Raw genomic sequence first — 16,627 nt, 5'->3', positions numbered from 1 at the left:
CCAACTAGAAGGACAAATTCACTAAGGGCGACGCTCAAAATCTGAGGCACAAGATCTTACGCAAAGGCTGTCCGTTCAGGACGCATGGCGGGATGCCTGGCCTTCGGGGGTGGGGGGAGAGCTGCCTGCCGAGCTGCTACCCCGTGAGCGGGACAGGACCTCGGCTCTATCCCTTTCCTACGGGGCTCACAGAACAGAGTTTGTGCCACAGGAGCTCAGGTTAGCTGAAAAGGCCAAGTAAGCATCTGCAGGGCAAGAGCAAGAAGTTGGGTGCCATGAGTTTTAGGCTGTTTTTCCTCCACATTATTATTTTAAGGATTTTATTTATTTATTTGATAGAGAAAGAGAACACAAGCAGCGGGAGCGGCAGGCAGAGGCAGAGGGAGAAGCAGACTCCCTGCTGAGCAAAGAGCCCAAAGCGGGGCTCCATCCCAGGACCCTGGGATCATGACCTGAGCAGAAGGCAGATGCTTAACTGACTGAGCCACCCAGGCGCCCCTCCTCCACATTATTATTAATAATCTATTTTTCTAATAATGTCACAACTATTTCTTTGCTTCACTTTATCTATATAATGGATCTACTCACTTTAATTCCCATGTTTTCAAAGAAGAAATGGTGGAGAGAAATGTTGATAAGCATTTTTAAAGGTCTTTGACTTCTTCAGAAAAAAAAAAAGCAGCCTTTTGAAGAAGTCCTTGAGAAAAATATTTAGAGAATCAGGAGTACTGGGTCAAAAATCTCTAAACCTCGATCCCTTTAAAAATAGCTTTTTAGGGGCGCCTGGGTGGCTCAGTCGTTAAGCGTCTGCCTTCGGCTCAGGGCGTGATCCCGGAGTTCTGGGATCAAGCCCCACATCAGGCTCCTCTGCTATGAGCCTGCTTCTTCCTCTCCCACTCCCCCTGCTTGTGTTCCCTCTCTCGCTGGCTGTCTCTCTCTCTGTCAAATAAATAAATAAAATCTTTAAAAAAAATAGCTTTTTAAGGTGAAACATATCAGTGTATTGTGTGTGTGTGTGTGTGTGCCCGTGTAGACATATGCCTTCTCTCTGCTTACAACGTAAAGAACAAAGACACTGAATTATGGAATTCCAGGTCTCCATGTTTAGCGAGATGCGGTGCTCCAGTTAGATAAACCGCCTCCCTTGACTTGTGGAAGCGTTCTGTCTCCTACCCTGCTTCGAATGACACTCCCATCCATCTGTTCTACAGCAGTGGGACAGCGAGACCTTTTTGAAGTTTAAATGCACGACACCCTTCGTAGAACAGTGGCGACCTGATCAAAACAGTGATCAAGCAGAAATGCTCTTGTTCTGATAAGCGGGGCCAAAATTCAGTCTCTTTCTTAGCAGAATGAACTCTCTCTCTCTCTCTCCCTATATTCAGAGTCGAGATTTTTCTTCTACCCCCAACTAATAAAATCAGGAGGCTGCAGTGAGGCTGAGCGGCAAGCAGTTTGATGTCCTCAGCAGGATACGAGGAGTCAGAAGTGGCGCTGTAAATCCAGAGCGGGGCTTCAACACTGTGTTAAGTGTGGCCCGAGTCTCCGAGATTTCCTTTTGATGCAAGTTCAGTATATTAATGGGAAAAGCATTCACTTTTATTTGTCTGTACTGTCTGCGACAGCAAGGCTGCCTCATTTAGCCTGGGCCAATGTGAAAATACACAGAGAAGCAATCTGTTGCAAATTAGCACAGCTCCGCTTTCATTTACTAGCTAGTAATTGGAAGGGGTTAAGAAAGTGTAACTTATCAGATCACGTGAGCTATCTGCGTGTGTGGACAGCGCGCCTCCCCCGGATCTCCCCGTGAGCCCCGAGGCAATAATCTTTCCTCAATGTCCACTTGATCTGAAAGAAAATCCTGATGCGTGTGAAATGCGCTCCCTTGGTGAGGTTTGACAAGGCAGTTTCCTCCACTCCTGAAGGGGGTATTGATGACTCCATTAGAACCTTACCTTTCTTTCGATATAGTTTTACTCTCCCGCTTCCAAATGGTCTTGAAGTCACTGCAGAACTCGTACCACACCATAAACACATAGTTGGGTGTGATCTCCTTCTCACCAGACTTTGGCTTCATCCCAAAATATCCTACTGTTGTTTCAAAACTGCAACAGGTAGGGGGAAAAAACAGAGTGAGGTGGGGGGTGGGTAAGAAACTGTCTACACCCTCAGGTCAGGGACTCTGGGGGCATTTCTCACATATTCATTCACTAAGACAGAAGCCCAGCCTCCTAGTGACCGTGGCTTATCCCAAGCCTCAGAAAACCTATTTGCTTAAACCGCTTCTTGAAGAAGTTCAATCTGGTACTCCTGGTCACATTTTACGTGTAGAAAAATGAGCATGTCTAATTCTAGGGGGTATGCCGGTAAAGCTAGGAGTTTGCTCTTCATCTCAAATCCACAGCATTTACCAGCTCTTCGTTTACGTTTAATGGTTACATGGACATATAATGACGACATATTGATGCTGCAGCCTTAGCAGTGGTCAGTTAGACCATCGGGAATAATTAATCTGTTGAGCGCTTCATGGAAAATCGAGATATTATTCTATCCTTATTCTGTCATCCGCTGGCTTTGCGATCTTGGGTCAATCACTCAGCATCAGACTCCCCGTTTTCTCAAGGGTAAAATAAGACTTAGAGTAGATGATCTCTAAGAAGGTTACATTTTAAAGCTCGATATACTACAAGAATACAAATCACCGTTGCATTAGAAAGAGATAGGAACTAAAGGCAGGGCAAGGTTTGGGTGAAAAACCATCTTTGATCCTGGAAAGACGACCTCTCATCGGGTCAGGGAAGGATCCAGGTTTTCCAAAGTTGATTCCCAGGCACCGTTCCATATCCCCTGACCTACCCGGTGGAGGCTCCCTGCACACCAGACTGCGGGGGCCTCCCAAGCAGCCCTCCTTGGAGGCGTTAGCTTTGTAGCAATTTATAGCTCTGCACTTAGTCCCCCACCCCCAACCTCCACCCACCCAAAGCCTCACAAGCTCATTTGCCAGGAGCAAGAACACTTAAATAAATGGCCCCTTTCTCTAGGGTGTTGGAAACTAATCAAAGCAGGAATGGCTGGCCACGTTTACTACTCAGTGCTCTATCATCTGTTCAGACGCAGCCTTTTTTTTTTTTTTTGCGGCCATCCTGAATCCTGAGTTTCTAATGGAGCTCTCTTCAATGGCAACTGTAAAACCCCGAAGGCCCGTCACTGTTATGGAGAATACTTTCATCTCGTTCTCGGTTATTGGGCAATATGTATCTCATAAGATTTTATCACATTTCACAGATGAACTGTTAATTGATTCCATGGCTATGATTAGGTGAGACCCAAGCTGGAGCTGCAGCTCCGAGTCCCATAAATTCTTTGTGCTTCTGTAAACAATAAATCTGTTTTTAATGCAAATTAAAACTACTGGCCAGGGAATTTTGGCTCCCAGTTATTAAAAGACTGGAAGTGCATAAGTGGAGAAAGGCAATAACTGCAGTAATTTCTGAAGGGACTCTCTTCTAATTCCAAACATACATAATTTGGAACAAAACCAGTAATGGAAGAGAGTCGCAATGTCAGGCCACTGCTAACTCGGTGGCAGTCATAACACGGATAAAACCAAATGTACGCTCAATGGCATATACTTTTATATTATTAAAATGAAAATTATATTGACTGTGGCATGGAAATACACAAGTAGAGGGTTATGTAACCGATAGGAACAGGCCATGAATTTTTATACGGTCACGGGGCTTACAACTGGAAGAGACTTATAGGCCAACTCGTCCAATGTTCTCATTTTAGAGGTGAGAAAACAGAGACCTGGAAAGACTGAATGACTTTATTCGTTGGCAGAGCTGGGTCTACCACTCGGGTCCCCTGATTCTCAGTGAAATGCTTTCTCTACTCCACCCTCCGGTTGCTCATGGTCATGGACACAGGCTTTTTTTTTCCCCCTGTGTCCACTTTAGACACAGTTGCCCCCAGCAGCACCCCCAGCAGAACACATCGTCATCATTGTTCTCTTCCTTGTGGTCACCTTCGATACAGAACCATACTTACTTGTGTGTTAATACAGAAAAGAAAGTCTTTCCCTATTAGTATTCAGAGGAGCAAATTATTTTCCAGTGGGATATAGTGAAGAGGACGACACTCCAGTCACTGTGCCTCACAGAGCACCCCAGCACCCCTGGCAGTACCTGGAGTCTAGATCCTGAGACCCAGATGGTGCAAATCCTGGCGCAGTTCACACCACGCCAGTGTTGTTACGCGGGTTATCACAGAGCTTCAGAAAGGCACGTCGTCATCCTGGGGGCCTCACTTTTCCCAACCTACACTGGCGTGAACCTTGCACCCTCACCACCTCTCCCTCTGGGGGTTTGTGAGGCCTTGCTTGCTAACCCTCGAAGGGGGCGGAGACTAGAGGAAATACCGAATTTCAGCAATTTTTCTCCCTGTGTGTTTTAGAAACTAAGAAAGCAAGCGAACCTCTTCAGAAGAACCAGCGCAGACAGAATCCCAGGGGGTGGCCTGGCTTTGGCACTCTGCAACTTTGACAAGGGGGAAGTTACTCGGAAAGGATGTGCCTCATTTGACTTCAGGTTATCCCTTTGTTCAAGGAGAGGCAAAAGGGCTAGAATATGAACGTATGCCTGCTTCCTAAGGTCTAGACATTCTGTCCTCCTGCAAATTGTTGCTATTTAACAGCCAGGCGAATACTCTCCAATGGACAAGGGGGCCATCGTGCTTTCTGAAATTTCTGTTTGTCAGCACATAACGCCCAAATAGCTTTCAACTTTTAGAAGACTGATTTCTAATCATATATTATGTTTCGTAAAACTGCTTTCCTTCGCTCTGTTCCCTTTTTTTCCTCTCTGCTCCAATTCCTGATCTGATTCCTATTTTTTTAATTCAGCTAAATATTTTAAAATACAGACAATGACGTTATCAAAGAGCCCGTAGCAACGTGAGTGGTTTTACTTTTACAGCGTTGAGACGGCAAAGCGGGACACGTCCCCTTACTGTTTCACATGCATGCCTCCAGAAACTGCTTAGGAAAAGCAAACATGCCGTGGCCTCAGAGTAAATTGTTTCTCTTGAGAATAAAACAGAAGAATTTACTAAATTTCACACGAATATTGCAACACTGACCACCAACCTCCTTAAAAACTGCAAGCAAACAACTGTGGTTTCTATATTAAAGATGGGGTCTAACATATTTCATGTATGACATGAAAGCTATGCTACCTTCACCACAAAGTCACGGAAAACGCTGACAACCAAAATTTATGACCCCCCTCAGCATAGCTAACGCACAGCAGCAGCTTCGGCCCCTCGGAGGTGGGCCCTCTTTTCCTTAAGCCAGAATCTTGGAGAAATATTAGAAATTTGACATCCACCTCGGAAACCCAAATTTCTGTTTGGCCTGACACCAAGGTGCCCTTGTGGGTGGCCTCTCTGAATATGCTATTTTCTGTAACACGGACGTATGCATTTTACACACGGAGGAAGGGAAAACTTACTGCAGGGATAAGCCAATCAAGGGGCACGAAAATCTAAAAACATAATCACGGGACCGCTTTGGTTAAAGATGGGACATGCCTGCTTGACAGTCCTGACTCAAGAAATGTCTGCACTTAAAAATGCAGGATTTGCCTCGACTTCACTTTCATCTGCATTTCAATTTGACTGGCGGCTGGAAGCAGGCCAAATGTTGGCTCCCGTCGAAGCAGAGCCGACAACACTACCTGTAGGCTTTCAGAACTCTCCGATCGTGGCTAGACAGGAGGAAATGGTTTGTTTCTAGAGTTCGTTCATTTGCATGTAATGACCTCCTCTCCTCACGCATTTGTAAAGCCCGTTGTCCTTCTCGGCTATTTCCTACCCCTACCTCCCACTTAATTTTCTAGTACTTCTAGAATTGGCACCAGCAAAATGTATTTCGGTTCTCTGTGCTGAAAATGAGAACGCCTCCATATATTCTCACTCACCCTTTTAAGGGTGGAGGCACAGCCAAGCTGACTCACCTGGTCAGCTGACAAAAACAAAAGCCTCTATCAGGGACCAGAGCCACTGACTACTGGGTGAACTGGGTAGTTCCGTTCTGCTGTCTATTAAGAGAGAAGAGCAAAGCAGAGGCCTGACGTGGGTGAGGAGTAGAACAGAAGGCTTCTGAGGTCTCTTCCGATTTCTGAGGCACTTTTCATATAGAGGGGTCAGTCCCTCCTCCCCACTTGCTGCTTGTTCACTGTACCCTCTGAGCTGAGGAAAGACCTAAGTCTCTTAGGTGTTTGCAATAATGGTTTAATCTAGTTGTAATGCTAAGGAGGGTCACATTATTCCTCCTAACTTCCATCAGGTGGTTCAGGAGCAGAGAAATGGCGGAGAGGCAGATGGTGTCATGACGTGACTCATGCCAGCCACTTCTGAATGGTTCTGTGCTCTTTGAGGAGAAATATCGCCGAGTCCTGTCATAGTGCTTTCCCTTCAGCTCCTGGTGGAATCTTACTGCTCATGGATGCATAGTCTCAACCAATGGGGCCAAAAGAATAGCTAGTCAGACATCATGCTAAGTAAAATAAGCCAGTCATAGAATGAAAAATGCTGTATTGATTCCACTTATGGGAGGTATCTAAAGTAGTCGAAGTCACAGAGACAGGAAGTAGAATAATGGTTGCCAGGAGCTGGGGTGAGGGAGGAGAATGGGGGGGTTATGGTTTAATGGGTACAGAGTTCCATTTGGAGATGCGTTAGTTCTGAAGATGGAGACGGTGGTGATGGTTGCATAGCAATATGACTGCACTTAATAACAAGCATAAAAAGGAACAGCTAGCCAAAGAAACAGCTAGCCAAAGAAAGGACTGAGGCCACGTCAGAGCCACTTACCTTTTCTGTGCATTCTCCAAGTGACTTTCTTCCATTTTATGCTCTTTTTTGGCTGTGAAAGAGAGATAATTATTATTAAAACAGCATTTTCTTTCATCATATCTTCTGTGTCATCTTCTAACTGGGATCACACCCATGCGTTCTCAAAATCATTCTGAACGCAGGGGTTGGTGGCCCCTACACATGTCCTGGAGATAGTTCTCTACTGGCTACACCTCCCACCCTTGCTTTCTTGAGAATCGCTAGAGCTAATGGTGGCCATATAATTTACTGTTCTCACGGGGACACTCTTGAAAGTGAAAGAAGGTGATAACTAATAATTACATCTGGACAAAAACATAAATGGGAACAATCCTGGCCAGATTGGTCCATGTGGTCACCCCAGCTCTGAAGCCTTGGCAGGTACTTGGCACTCTCTCCACACCTCCCCACACATCAGAAATCCAGAACCATGTATAGCAGTTCTGCTCGGGTTCAATCAAATTCACTGGAACCCTTGCACACACTGTCTCTACACCCAGAGGCTCCTTTGGCAGTCTGGGGGGGGGGAGCCTGTGGTCTCCTTTCTCAGAATGCTGTTTTTAAATGCTTTGAAAAAAAAAATACTTAAGACTATTAAGAAAATCCATGATACTGAGATACAACTCTGAATTTATAGATTAAGAAAGAGTATTCTGTAGGAACTATTTATTTAGGAGGTTTCATTTTTGGGTGGTGCTTTTACATATCATTCTCTCAAGACAATTATCATATGGTTTCACTCATTTATGGAACACAAGAAGTAGGAAGATCGGTAGGGGAAGAAAGGGATAAAGAAAGGGGGGGCAGTAAACAGAAGGGGGAATGAACCATGAGAGACTATGGACTCTGAGAAACAAACTGAGGGCCTCAGAGGGGAGGGGAGTGGGGGAATGGGATAGACTGGTGATGGGTAGTAAGGAGGGCACATATTGCATGGTGCACTGGGTGTTATACGCAACTAATGAATCATCAAACTTCACGTCAAAAACAGGGATGTACTGTATGGTGACTAACATAATAAAAAATATTATTATAAAAAAGAAGATAATAGTACTACATATGATAATAACTTCTTCACTTTAAAATTGCCTAGAAAAATAGGCAAGTCATAATCTATATAAGCCTTAACAGTTCTTTCATTTAAGGCTACAATGATATAAAATGAACAGGAAAAGAAAATCGGTCATATCTAATAGGGCCTGTGACGTCGTGATACTTCATGAAAGACATTAAAGGACTTTAAAATGCCACTATTTTGTTTACTAAGCTTAGCTTTGCCGTGTACTACCTGTGTGACTGTGGTCGAGTTGCTCACGACCGACTGCACGGTTACTGACTCCTCTGTGCTATGGGAATAGCCACAGTGACCACCACCACACGGCTGCTATGAAGACTAAAGGAGACAACACACACCAAGCACTTGGAGCGTGATATATGATCAGTAAATGACACGAACGGTATTATCAGTACCTCATCATCAACTTCATCATATACTTATTTTATTTTATTATTTTTTTTTAACAAGAGAAAAAAGTTTATTAAGATGTATACTGATGTATACGCAGGACACACCCAGGGAAAAATAAGTCACTCCTCTTGAGATAACTGTAGGCCCCCCATGGAGCTGCTTCTGACCCGGGTGCCAGGCTGCAAACCAAAACTTAGGTAATTTTCATGTCTCTGTAAATGCCCCACTTAACCAGAAACAGTACGTTCAGTCAGCCGATCCCCAAATGCCAAGCCAGCTCCGCACCTTCTCATCCCAAACGAGGCCGACCATGTCGTCACTGGTTTTAAGACAATGTTATCAAGTTACTCCCCTGCTCAAAACCTTCCGAAGGCTTGTCGTCACCCCTGATATAACTTCTAACACATTCACAGTGTCCCATCAGGCCCTGCAGTCTGCTCCCTGGCTCCTCTGTGACATCCCTTCCTCTCTTCCTCTCTCCCATGCTCATTTCCTCCCAGTCTCTCTGCCGGCTTGCTGATGTTTGAGCACACGGAGCGTGCACACTGGTGTGTGTGTGTGTGTGTGTGTGTGTGTGTGCACGACTGGCTCCCTTACTGTATTCAGGTCTCAGCTCAAATACCACCCTTTCTGACGTCACTAAATAAAAGATCACCCCTTGCTGTCCCCTCCCCCAACTCTCTCAACTTCCACATGTTACCTTTTTTTCTGCCCAGCCTCTATCTACCGGGCAGACTATTTGTTTTCTCATGCATTTATTATATGACAATTGAACGTAAGCTCAAGGAGAGAAGTAACGTCATCTGGCTTCTTTTCTGCTGAGCCTTAAATACGGGAAGAGTGCCTATATATTAAATAACTTATTTTAGCTGAAAAATGCATATATTGGACAAATGTTGCTTAAAAAGAAAGATACTAGGTGCCCTAAACATAAAATTTGATATTTAGAATACAAACCTAGACTATACAAGAATGTCAGGCTAAAGTTGTATACTATTACCTCAAAGTCCAGTAAACGTCAATGAACAAAAATGACTTTTTTTTTTTTTTTTTTTTTTTAGAGAGGGTGAAAGTGAGAGAGATCACAGAAAGAGAGGGAGAAAGAAGCAGACTCACCGCTGAGGGGAGAGCCTGATGCAGGGCTCCGTCCCAGGACCCTGAGATCATGACCTGAGCTGAAGACAGATGCCCAACCAACGGAGCCACTCAGGCGCCCCCAAAGTGACTTTTTAAAAATATTAAAATGATTCTGCTTTGACAATGACACCATCTTAGGTAAAATCATAGTTACGGTCATCTTTTGCAGTATGATTTCCCCCAGCTTCCTAGTAGGGGTCCCGTGTATCAGTCTCACTCTTAGCCAGTCAGACACAGGGAAGTGACCTGTGTCTGTCCTAGTGACCAAGTCCTCCAAAACGTGATACAAACAAGGAGCTTGTTCGTAGCCAGGGAGCCTTAATTATGTGCATGGCCAAACACAAGGAAAAATTCTTTTGAGGCCTGAGTGATCTTCCTGGAGCACCTTTGCTGTTCTCCCTCACCTGGTGGTTTCTAACTGGCGACTTCCAGGCTGTAAGTAGGCTGTAGTCAAGCTGTTGTTGCCTATGAACTCACTGATGAGAAATACCCTTTCCGCGAGGAATTAAGCATTCAATAAGATTTTGGAATAGCTCTCTAAATGTGGTTATCTGGAAAAAAAAAACACCAAAACAAGCATTCAAAATGTAAAAAGAGGTGTTACTAAGAGGCCCAATGCATACCGCAGAACTTCTGAGGGTTTGGGAGGAAAGGGCCTTCAGGAAAATGAGAAGAACTTAGAGATCTGAGATCTTAATTTTTCCTAAGCAAAGGGCCTAAGTACAGACAGAAAAGACAGCCACTTCCATGGTGTGACACGGAAGCTCTACAAGCCTAAACTATTTCTCCCTTCAAAATGTGTGACATTTCTGACCATGTCATTATACATTTTCAGTCTTTAAAATGCTCTAAGCAAAACAAAAACACTTACCTGGAAGGAAAACATTGAAAGACTGGAGTCACAAACTCAAATTCTAGTATCAGCAGCAAATAAGGCAACTGTAGGCCAAGTAGAAGAATCCTAATATTCTAAAATTCGATCCCTTGCTTCTCAATAGTGGAACTGACAGGTTCAGTGTAGGGAAGCCGACAGGCAGTGGTAGGAAAAATGGGAAGGCCGTGCCCATGTAAGGGAGGGAAGGCACTTGCCATTGTGACCAGATCTTCCACCTTTTTCAGAGAAGCTAAGGTTTTTAAATGAATGGTCCCGACTTTAATTTTTTTCCCCCAAATACTCTACAGGACAAAGGGAACATTCCTGTTGGCCATATCTGGTTCTGCAAGCTCTGACTTAAGCCATTAGTAGCAACCGACATAATGACGTAGGTGGGTTTGTTCTTTTGTTCCATGTGCCAGACCCTATTCTAGGTGCTTGGGACCCCCCAGTGAAGAAAGCAAAGGTCCCCATAGAACTTTCATTCTAGTTGGGGAAGACAGGCAAGTAAACCTGAGAGAATGAGATCCAGTGTAAGTGATTTTTGATAAGGGGTAGCAAAAACATTTCCAGAGCACGGCTGGCTGCCTATAGGACACTTTATGTGGATTACTGAATTAGGGTGCCCGGGGCAGCCATGGCATGCCACGTGGGTACTAGGCACCCAAAAGGGAGACGATGTCTAAGTGGAAGATGACGAGTCTTAGGCGCAAACTGTCTTTACCCTACAGCGTTGACCAGCAGTGGCCCTGAAAGCATGTGTGGGATTTACTTGGTCTATTCTACAAAGCCCCATGGACAATAGCATTTAGGTGCTTCCTTTTTAGCTTACGTTTCCTACTACATGTGTGGTGGGGGTTGGGTAGGCTTCTTAGAAGAGTGCAGTTTGCAGGGATTACCAGATAGAGACATGGCACCAGCGGAGCTCGGGAAAAAACAGGCATCCCCAACCTTGCCCTTCTCTCTTCTCCTTCTGGCACAAGAGGCTGTCTCATAGCCTGCAATGAGCTAAATATAATGACTTTCCAAATCAGAGGAATAAAGTAGTTGCTTTAGATGATGGCAGCCTCACGTTTTAAGATAATAAAAGCAACAAGGAAAACAAATCAGAGTACTAAAAATGAGAAGCTTCACTCCACGTCAATTCTGTCTTCCAAACTTCTTTATCAAGGCTGTGGACACACTGTGATGATGGTGAATTTCTGGAGGGCCATGGAGAAGGGTGAGTGACAAGTTTGCTTGGTGACCTACCTACGCATACTATAATTTTTCTGTCATTGGTAGAACTGGGTTGCTTTTCTTAAACTTCAACTCTCTCCTTTAAAGAACAATATTTTTCATAATTCCATGTCATGGAGAGAAAGCAACACGACTTCTTTGGAAGGCATTTTTTTTTTAAGAGTTGTTTATGTGGATTTTATTTAATGCAGCCTTTACTGAGTGAAAACCATTTGCTTTTGTGTAAAGCTTTAATACCTTGGAATTTTGTGTCCTGGTTCATTTGATAGACATTGTCTCATTGGTTATCATAAAGTCATCCCATAAGAACCAGTGTGAAACTCCTCAGTACTGTGGCCAACTGACTGAGGCAGAACTCAGCATAGTTAAATTCCAACTTTCAAGCCCAACTCTGCACTGAAGTGTCATGGGCAAGTCGCACATTTCAGTTTCCATCTCTGCAAAATGAAGATGGTAATACCTAGGTGCACTGAAATATGAAGGCTACATGAAAAGGGACCAATGCTTGCTTGAATCAGAATCTCTGCAAGTCAGACCTCTGATGGCTCCATGTCCTACTGAGACTGCTGGCGGTTCAAGCTTCCAGTGGGATGGCTATTTTGACCAAGTTAAATGTGGTGTAGCATAGTGGAAAGAAGTTGGGCTTTATGTCAGGCGGGTCTGGGTTGAATGTGTGCCCTGTCACTCATTAACTGAAAGACCTTGGGGAAGTCACCTAACTCCTCTGAGCCTTGCCCATAAAACTGGAATGATAAGATCTAGCCTGCAAGGTGGTTGTGACCCTTGGAGGTACCGAACACGAGAGGTTAACATAGTGACTAATGTACCCTAGGCACTCAAAAATGGCAGCCATTTATTATTTGATTGGCTAGAAGCAAACAGTAGTAGTCATTATTCCAGCTGTCTGACTTTGGAATGAGTAATACAAAATTTCAAGCAAACGTTCCTTTCTTTCTTAAGAATGTCTACAACCACCCTCAGTAGAGGATAATTTTGCTTGTGATCGTTTCTGGGTCAGATCCTCACTGTTCTCCCATTTCACTCACAAAGCCGATGTCCATACCATGTCGCCCAAGGCTCGTCTCCAGGAGGCTGTTTCCTATGTCAGACCTAAAGTCATTTTATTTGCTGTGTCATCCCATTTCTGTCTTATTTAATCCTCAGGAAAGAAAGACAGAAACTGATTTATAATTTTGCGAATTTACCTGGGAGTCAAGGGGGTAGGTGTGAGGTGCTTATGATTTTTTTTCACTTAACCGTCATTGAGTTCTCAATCTTTGACCTGGTTACCTGAACCACCTCTCATATACTAAGTGAAAGATAATGATGTTGGGGTCTACTTTAAAAAGGTAGTTTTCTGAGAGCTGATATTCTCTAACCGCTAGGGTCTGTGACCTGTGGCGGGCTCCTTGCACGGCACAGGAAACCCGGTTCTCTGCCTTGCACCTGAACTGCCAACTTAAAAGGCAAACTGGACGACGCCACTGCTGTGCTTATGTGCTCATTAGCTTCGGCTCAATCCAGGATGAAGTACGCTCACATTGCGCAGTCAGCCCTTCACAGCCTGGCTCCTGCTACTCCCCACAGCTCGTGCCACGCTCCTGGCAGGGGGACTTCGTGCTGTTCCCGCCACTCAACCTGTTTTTCTTGTACCTTACTTTTAGGGACACTGCTTCTTCTGCTCTGAATTCCTCCTCCTCTCTGCCTTCTCCTTTCCAAACACCCCCATGGTAAATGTCTCTTCTTCCTTCAAAAACCAAGCTTTAAAACGTTACGTCTTTCATGAAGACCTCCACGAGGGCCTTTCCTTCACTGAGTGGTGAGCGGCTCTTTCCGCGCAGATCCCGCAACACTGTGTTCACGTATGTGGGCCGCAGTACTGACATCATTTGCTGGCAGTCTGCTTTTCCTGCTAGACTTGGTGCTTCTTGAGGGGAGCAACCAAAATCTATGTCATAATGGAATTTCAAAATCCATGTCTCTCAACTTTAACGCCTCGTAGGTACTCCACTCACTTGACAGGTGAATCATGGAAAGCAAGGGACCCACACCAGCAGATCACAGTCCCTGCTCACTACCTGCCCCCCCACCCCGGGGGATCAGAGCCCATTTCCTGCCATGGCAATTTCTAATCTTTGTTTTCTTTTTTCAACAACATAGAAGGGAGTCGCGTAGAATCAAACAGTGAGAGAGTACTGATTTTCATCCAGATCTTAAAAATGTAAAGTTTTATAAATGCCACTTCCAGAAAGTATTCGGACTATGAACAACACTTGTCCTTTAAATGTACCAAACTATTCAAGGTTTTATCCTTTAGAGGGTGGTATTCATGCATAGAAAGTGGCTGAAGAAGGACGTCACTCTTCACAGAAAGTGGGGGTTTTATGCCAAACATAATTAAGTCATATTTACGGATATCCATCTGGGGGGTAGTAAAGTATGGAATGAGGGCAAGGGATAAAGGTTGGACTATCTTCCCAGTATTCTTTACACAGTCTATTACACTTTAATATGCCATGGTTTATGGACCTGATGTGGTTGGTATAAACCAACAGGACGCACAGTAAAGAAGCTGTTTTTATTGCCGCTCTACAAATAGAGGAGCCAGGGGATGCTAACAGGGAAACAAAGGGACCGCACTCCACTTCTCGCGCTATCCGTCTGATGCGAACATGGCAGTCATTTTTCACTTCTTAGAAAATCACCCTGTCACGCACTTTCCAGGAGGAAAGAATGCTTTCACCAGCAGAGGCAACAGCACACTGACACCGGAAAGAGGGATGACTTTTTAACATTTGAGGGGGGAGAATATTCGTAGGTGGAACCACTGAGTTATGGGGGAGGGGTCTTATATTTACATTTCTCCTCTTGTAGGCTTGCCTGTGAAGGGTGCTATCCTCCTATCTAGACTTCTCGTTTTATCAAGTTCTCCTGGGTGCAGCTAAATTAGAAGGAGGATCATTTCTGGTCTGTCATAGACTTCACATTTGCAAATACCATTTGGATGGTAAAGCTGAAGAGCGTAAGGGGCCATCTGTGAGAATTTCTGCGTAAATTGGCGTGAGGCTGGGTGAAGGCCTGCTATCAGGGTTCCCAGTATCTGGGTATCATTTGATTTCCAGGTCACCTAAGGCTAAAGTGGAGTAGAAAACTCAGGCTTTTGATGAAAGTACTTAGCAAAAGACATTGTATCAAAAGACTTTGAAGCTGCCTTTAGAGTCACAAAATCAAAGGAACCCAGATACAAGGAGTCTTAAAAGTCATTTAATCCAACCCTTGGGCTGATGTTTGAGTCAGAATCCTCCTGTGTTCAATCAGACTTTCCAGATCTCATCTTTTTCACCATTTTTATCTGCCATTTTCAGTTGTCTTTATAAACCGAACTGAATATTTTTTACAGGCATCAAAGAAAAAGTAAATACTAGTATCATCTAACTTGGGCACCTGGGGCTTTTCTCAGAAAGTTTCTTCATCTGAACTGCAGAATGCGGAAGGCGATTTGAACAACTATTCTCTCAGTCTCCCCCACCTCGTATGTAGAGAAGTAGCACCATTCTAGATGGATGTCAGTTCCTTACACACAAGGATGGCCTTAGGGCAACAGGGCTTGATTCTCTCATAAATGGCTGAAAACCCTGAGTCTTGATGCAGTCAAGCTTACAAGTGGCTTATGATCTTATGTCATTTACATTTTTATATTTCGAAACCCAGGCATAATATTCAAATACCTCATAAAATATCTTATTGGTATAATAATTTGGATTAGAAAAATCTCCCTGGTTCTACAGTGAAAAGAACTAATGATTCTTTTATATTCTGGGATGACTGTAGTAATTATTTGTGTAGGTGAGGAGTATAGTTTCAGAGATCACTATATAATTCCAAGTGCTCATCGGATTATGCCTCTGGTTCGTTCTCTATAGTAATTCTTGCAAAAGTAAACATTTTATCCATTTTTAATTCTCGAAGGTAATCGGACTAAGAGTGTAACTGGATTCTAAATGAAATAAAGTTATCCACAGTTCACAAGTCAACCCACTGCAAAAGCTTTCAACTTTTTTTCCCTCCAATATAGTTTCCCCTTAGATGAGACTTTTGCCCCCACAGGTAAGTTTTTAACCACTCACAAGATGGACATAACATTCGATCTTTAGACTGAATGAGGAATTCTGCTCAATCCTCTTAAAGGCAACCATTTAGTTAGCCGTTGATAGTCTATGATCTTCTGTCCTCTGCTTCTCTAGAGTCCAACTGAAGTCCTTCAGCTCTGTACAATTATCTGTACACAGCAATTTTTTTTTGGCATAGAGATGATACAGATACAATTACTTGAGAAAATTCATCACACAGTATAATCTGTAACTTAACCATAACCTAGTCCAACAATTTAATGTCATAGACATGAGAAAGTGAACACCCAAGATGATGAAATGACTTTTTCTGTATCCAGGTCTCTTGGCTCATAATGCAGTATTTCCAATGCCCCCTGCTGCTCCCCAACAGCTTATATTTTCCTCTAGAATTCTCAAATGGTTAGGTGGTATTTTGAAGCTGCAATATACTGCACATTTTTCATAGGAGTATATACATCAGAGAGAAAAGTGCCAAGATGGAATTTCAGCTTTCATTCTAAATTTCCTGACTCTTGATGCTTTAAAGCAGACCATGGGGGTAAAATTTTAGAATGATCCAGTGAGAGGCTCATTAACATTAATGGGAGTCAGGTGGTTGCATTCTCAACCAGGGCCTGAAATTCTCCATGTTATCTCATCTTGTAGGCCCATATATACCTTTAACTTATCAGCATTAATAGAAGTGACATCTCTTTTGAAAAAAATGCTTTTACTTGGAGTTATTTCTTCACAAATACTTCTAAACAAACATAAAATATAATTTTCACTTACAGAACATACATAACTCCCGTTTCCTGCAGTGTCTATCATGTCTCCCTGCCATCTCATTCCCAATGGGAAGGCTCATCCCTTCCACGATGCTTTAGCATTTTTTCAAGGGTT

At 43.7% G+C, this 16,627-nt stretch overlaps 1 protein-coding gene across 3 annotated transcripts in view; it reads right to left on the bottom strand.

The window, feature by feature from the left end:
* Positions 1-16,627, bottom strand: part of FMN1 (formin 1) — a 339,089-nt gene that overhangs the window by 36,720 nt on the left and 285,742 nt on the right. For all 3 annotated transcript variants that reach the window (XM_057306184.1, XM_057306185.1, XM_026480077.4), the window contains 2 exons: positions 6,874-6,925; positions 1,956-2,105 (listed from right to left, as the gene is read on the bottom strand). In XM_057306184.1, coding sequence (XP_057162167.1) covers positions 1,956-2,105; positions 6,874-6,925 — 202 coding nt within the window. The remainder of the gene's footprint in view (positions 1-1,955; positions 2,106-6,873; positions 6,926-16,627) is intronic.

Source organism: Ursus arctos, unplaced genomic scaffold (genome assembly GCF_023065955.2).
Source record: "Ursus arctos isolate Adak ecotype North America unplaced genomic scaffold, UrsArc2.0 scaffold_36, whole genome shotgun sequence".
NCBI lineage: Eukaryota > Metazoa > Chordata > Mammalia > Carnivora > Ursidae > Ursus > Ursus arctos.
This window is presented reverse-complemented; position numbering and strand designations above follow the sequence as displayed.